Below are 5,678 nucleotides of genomic sequence, written 5' to 3'. Positions count from 1 at the left end.
ACCTGGTTCAGACCTGGTTCAGACCTGGTTCAGACCTGGTTTAGACCTGGTTCAGACCCGGTTCAGGACCTGGTTTAGACCTGGTTCAGACCCGGTTCAGGACCTGGTTTAGACCTGGTTCAGACCTGGTTTAGACCTGGTTCAGACCTGGTTCAGACCTGGTTCAGACCTGGTTCAGACCTGGTTCAGACCTGGTTTAGACCTGGTTCAGACCTGGTTCAGACCTGGTTCAGACCTGGTTTAGACCTGGTTCAGACCTGGTTCAGACCTGGTTCAGACCTGGTTCAGACCTGGTTCAGGACCTGGTTCAGACCTGGTTTAGACCTGGTTCAGACCCGGTTCAGACCTGGTTCAGGACCTGGTTCAGACCTGGTTCAGACCTGGTTCAGACCCGGTTTAGACCTGGTTCAGACCTGGTTCAGACCTGGTTCAGACCTGGTTTAGACCTGGTTTAGACCTGGTTTAGACCTGGTTTAGACCTGGTTTCAGGACCTGGTTCAGACCTGGTTCAGACCTGGTTTAGACCTGGTTCAGATCTGGTTCAGGACCTGGTTCAGACCTGGTTCAGACCTGGTTCAGACCTGGTTCAGACCCTGGTTCAGACCTGGTTCAGACCTGGTTCAGACCAGGTTCAGGACCTGGTTTAGACCTGGTTCAGGACCTGGTTCAGACCTGGTTCAGACCTGGTTCAGACCTGGTTCAGACCTGGTTCAGACCTGGTTCAGACCTGGTTCAGACCTGGTTTAGACCTGGTTCAGACCTGGTTCAGACCTGGTTCAGACCTGGTTCAGACCTGGTTTAGACCTGGTTTAGACCTGGTTCAGACCTGGTTCAGACCTGGTTCAGACCTGGTTCAGACCTGGTTCAGACCTGGTTTAGACCTGGTTTAGACCTGGTTCAGACCTGGTTCAGACCTGGTTCAGGACCTGGTTCAGACCTGGTTCAGACCTGGTTCAGACCTGGTTCAGACCTGGTTCAGACCTGGTTCAGACCTGGTTCAGACCTGGTTCAGACCTGGTTTAGACCTGGTTCAGACCTGGTTAAGACCTGGTTCAGGACCTGGTTCAGACCTGGTTCAGACCTGGTTCAGACCTGGTTCAGACCTGGTTCAGACCTGGTTTAGACCTGGTTCAGACCTGGTTCAGACCTGGTTCAGACCTGGTTCAGGACCTGGTTTAGACCTGGTTCAGACCTGGTTTAGACCTGGTTCAGACCTGGTTTAGACCTGGTTCAGACCTGGTTCAGACCTGGTTCAGACCTGGTTCAGACCTGGTTTAGACCTGGTTCAGACCTGGTTCAGACCTGGTTCAGACCTGGTTCAGACCTGGTTCAGACCTGGTTCAGACCTGGTTCAGACCTGGTTCAGGACCTGGTTCAGGACCTGGTTCAGACCTGGTTCAGATCTGGTTCAGGACCTGGTTCAGACCTGGTTCAGACCTGGTTCAGACCTGGTTCAGACCTGGTTTAGACCTGGTTAAGATCTGGTTCAGGACCTGGTTCAGACCTGGTTCAGACCTGGTTCAGACCTGGTTCAGACCTGGTTCAGACCTGGTTTAGACCTGGTTCAGACCTGGTTCAGACCTGGTTCAGACCTGGTTCAGACCTGGTTTAGACCTGGTTTAGACCTGGTTCAGACCTGGTTCAGACCTGGTTCAGGACCTGGTTCAGACCTGGTTCAGACCTGGTTCAGACCTGGTTCAGACCTGGTTCAGACCTGGTTCAGACCTGGTTCAGACCTGGTTCAGACCTGGTTTAGACCTGGTTCAGACCTGGTTCAGACCTGGTTCAGACCTGGTTCAGGACCTGGTTTAGACCTGGTTCAGGACCTGGTTTAGACCTGGTTCAGACCTGGTTTAGACCTGGTTCAGACCTGGTTTAGACCTGGTTCAGACCTGGTTCAGACCTGGTTCAGACCTGGTTCAGACCTGGTTTAGACCTGGTTCAGACCTGGTTCAGACCTGGTTTAGACCTGGTTCAGACCTGGTTCAGACCTGGTTCAGACCTGGTTCAGACCTGGTTTAGACCTGGTTTAGACCTGGTTTAGACCTGGTTCAGACCTGGTTCAGACCTGGTTCAGGACCTGGTTTAGACCTGGTTCAGGACCTGGTTTAGACCTGGTTCAGACCTGGTTTACCTGCGGACAGCTGCATGGTCTGCCTCTTGGCCTCTACGGTGGTGCACAGGGTCTGGACGATGTTGAGCGAGATGCCCTGCAGCGCGCTGAAGTCGGACACGCTGTAGACGTTGTTGTCGGCGATTTCTCGCAGCTGCTCCTCGTCCGCGTCTTTGATACCGATGGCGTAGAGCACGATGCCGCGCTCTTTCAGCCGCTCCGCCTCCATCATCACATCGTCCTGGGACTTCCCGTCGGTGATGACCACTGCGATCTGCGGCACGTTCTGGTCGGCTCTGCTGCCGGCCGTCACGGTGAAGGCCTCGGTCAACAGGAAGTCCAGGCCCAGCCCGGTGTGCGTGCCGCCGCCCATGTACGGCAGGCGGCCGATGGCGTCCAGGATGCGCTCCTTGCTCTGGTGCGTGTTCAGGTAGAACTCGGTGCGTGGCGTGTTGCTGAACTGGACCAGGCCCACGCGGACGTGATCCGGCCCAACGTCAAAGCTGCTCAGCAGAGACGACAGGAAGCGCCGGATCTGCTCAAAGTTCTGAGCGCCGATGCTCCACGAGCCGTCCACCAGGAAGACCAGGTCCGCCACGGCCTCCTGTTTACAGACTGTGAACGGGGTCAGGGGTCAGGCCGGGTTCAGGCCGGGTTCAGGCCGGGTTCAGGCCGGGTTTGGTACCGGGTTTGGTGGTTCTTCTTGTGAGAAGATCCAAGCTCAGTGAGGTTCGGCCAAACTAAAGCGAAAAGCGTGACTGAAGCTGTGAAGCTCGTGAAAAGTTGTGGTGAAAAGCGTGAGCAACGTCCAGAAGAATCACATCGTTTTTTATTCCACTTTATTCAGAATCAAAGCGTTGACAGAGTGAACAAAGAAGATCAGAGCAAAAAGACCTGATCTGGACCTCATTTGGACCTCATTTGGACCTTAGGACTCACGAGGACCGAGTCCAGACCTGGTCCAGAAGAAGTCTTTTGATCCTGTGTTTGACCTTCAGCTCCAGTTTGTGGCAAAAGAAAAAGCTGTGAAGCTGAAGCAGCCGAGCCAGTGTGACCCCAGTATGACCCCAGTGTGACCCCAGTGTGACCCCAGTATGACCCCAGTGTGACCCCAGTATGACCCCAGTGTGACCCCAGTATGACCCCAGTGTGACCCCAGTGTGACCCCAGTGTGACCCCAGTGTGACCCCAGTGTGACCCCAGTGTGACCCCAGTATGACCCCAGTGTGACCCCAGTATGACCCCAGTATGACCCCAGTGTGACCCCAGTATTACCCCAGTGTGACCCCAGTATGACCCCAGTGTGACCCCAGTATGACCCCAGTGTGACCCCAGTATGACCCCAGTGTGACCCCAGTATGACCCCAGTGTGACCCCAGTGTGACCCTAGTGTGACCCCAGTATGACCCCAGTGTGACCCCAGTGTGACCCCAGTATGACCCCAGTGTGACCCCAGTGTGACCCCAGTATGACCCCAGTGTGACCCCAGTGTGACCTCAGTGTGACCTCAGTGTGACCTCAGTGTGACCCCAGTGTGACCTCAGTGTGACCCCAGTGTGACCCCAGTGTGACCTCAGTGTGACCCCAGTGTGACCCCGGGCCACTCTCACCTGTTTTTTGGGCCTGATTGGACGGCATCAGAATCAGGATCTGGACAAGGAACTGGACCGAGAGCAGTGACCGTCGAAGTGCCATGTCCAAAGACCTGAAACAGAGAAGTCCTTAATGACTGATAAGATCATGACCTAAAGGATAAGATTATGACCTAAAGGATAAGATCATGACCTAAAGGATAAGATCATGACCTGAAGGATAAGATCATGACCTGAAGGATGAGATCATGACCTAAAGGATAAGATTATGACCTAAAGGATAAGATCATGACCTAAAGGATAAGATCATGACCCAAAGGATAAGATCATGACCTAAAGGATAAGATCATGACCTAAAGGATAAGATCATGACCTGAAGGATGAGATCATGACCTAAAGGATAAGATTATGACCTAAAGGATAAGATCATGACCTAAAGGATAAGATCATGACCCAAAGGATAAGATCATGACCTAAAGGATAAGATCATGACCTAAAGGATAAGATTATGACCTAAAGGATAAGATCAGGACCTAAAGGATAAGATCATGACCTGAAGGATAAGATCATGACCTGAAGGATAAGATCATGACCTAAAGGATAAGATTATGACCTAAAGGATAAGATCAGGACCTAAAGGATAAGATCATGACCTGAAGGATAAGATCAGGACCTAAAGGATAAGATCATGACCTGAAGGATAAGATCATGACCTGAAGGATTAGATCATGACCTAAAGGATAAGATCATGACCTAAAGGATAAGATCATGACCTGAAGGATAAGATCATGACCTAAAGGATAAGAGCATGACCTAAATGATAAGATTGTGACCCTAACCCAGGCGAGCCGACTGTCTGAGGCCTCGAAGAGGAAGCAAGGAAAGAAGCTACTGCCAAATACTACAACGAGTGCCACGCCCTGCCAGTGATCTGACCCCTGAGCCACGCCCTGCCAGTGATCTGACCCCTGAGCCACGCCCTGCCAGTGATCTGACCCCTGAGCCACGCCCTGCCAGTGATCTGACCCCTGAGCCACGCCCTGCCAGTGATCTGACCCCTGAGCCACGCCCTGCCAGTGATTAGACCCCTGAGCCACGCCCTGCCAGTGATCTGACCCCTGAGCCACGCCCTGCCAGTGATCTGACCCCTGAGCCACGCCCTGCCAGTGATCTGACCCCTGAGCCACGCCCTGCCAGTGATCTGACCCCTGAGCCACGCCCTGCCAGTGATCTGACCCCTGAGCCACGCCCTGCCAGTGATCTGACCCCTGAGCCACGCCCTGCCAGTGATCTGACCCCTGAGCCACGCCCTGCCAGTGATCTGACCCCTGAGCCACGCCCTGCCAGTGATTAGACCCCTGAGCCACGCCCTGCCAGTGATCTGACCCTTGAGCCACGCCCTGCCAGTGATCTGACCCCTGAGCCACGCCCTGCCAGTGATCTGACCCCTGAGCCACGCCCTGCCAGTGATCTGACCCCTGAGCCACGCCCTGCCAGTGATTAGACCCCTGAGCCACGCCCTGCCAGTGATCTGACCCCTGAGCCACGCCCTGCCAGTGATCTGACCCCTGAGCCACGCCCTGCCAGTGATCTGACCCCTGAGCCACGCCCTGCCAGTGATCTGACCCCTGAGCCACGCCCTGCCAGTGATCTGACCCCTGAGCCACGCCTTGCCAGTGATATGACCCCTGAGCCACGCCCTGCCAGTGATTAGACCCCTGAGCCACGCCCTGCCAGTGATCTGACCCCTGAGCCACGCCCTGCCAGTGATCTGACCCCTGAGCCACGCCCTGCCAGTGATCTGACCCCTGAGCCACGCCCTGCCAGTGATCTGACCCCTGAGCCACGCCCTGCCAGTGATTAGACCCCTGAGCCACGCCCTGCCAGTGATTAGACCCCTGAGCCACGCCCTGCCAGTGATCTGACCCCTGAGCCACGCCCTGCCAGTGATCTGACCCCTGAGCCACGCCCTG

At 54.9% G+C, this 5,678-nt stretch overlaps 1 protein-coding gene across 1 annotated transcript; it reads right to left on the bottom strand.

The window, feature by feature from the left end:
• Positions 1–2,108: 2,108 nt before the first annotated feature.
• Positions 2,109–3,812, bottom strand: LOC140374633 (collagen alpha-1(XII) chain-like). Its single transcript, XM_072461561.1, has 2 exons — positions 3,724–3,812; positions 2,109–2,728 (listed from the first exon to the last, which is right to left on the bottom strand). Exons 1-2 carry the CDS (start codon positions 3,806–3,808, stop codon positions 2,109–2,111), a joined length of 705 nt encoding a protein of 234 aa, XP_072317662.1. The 5' UTR covers positions 3,809–3,812.
• Between the last annotated feature and the right edge of the window lie 1,866 nt (positions 3,813–5,678).

Source organism: Eucyclogobius newberryi, unplaced genomic scaffold (genome assembly GCF_026437365.1).
Source record: "Eucyclogobius newberryi isolate DKJ021-1_F unplaced genomic scaffold, fEucNew1.0.hap1 SCAF_3, whole genome shotgun sequence".
NCBI classification, from domain to species: Eukaryota; Metazoa; Chordata; class Actinopteri; order Gobiiformes; family Gobiidae; genus Eucyclogobius; species Eucyclogobius newberryi.
The sequence above is the reverse complement of the archived record's forward strand: the minus strand, read 5'-3'. Positions and strand labels throughout refer to the sequence as shown.

Coding starts and splice junctions, on each gene's coding strand:
- LOC140374633 (XM_072461561.1), bottom strand. CDS start 3,808: ATGGCACTTCGACGGTCACTGCTCTCGGTCCAGTTCCTTGTCCAGATC. Junction 2,729..3,723: donor CAATCAGGCCCAAAAAACAG/GTGAGAGTGGCC, acceptor CCCCGTTCACAG/TCTGTAAACAGGAGGCCGTG.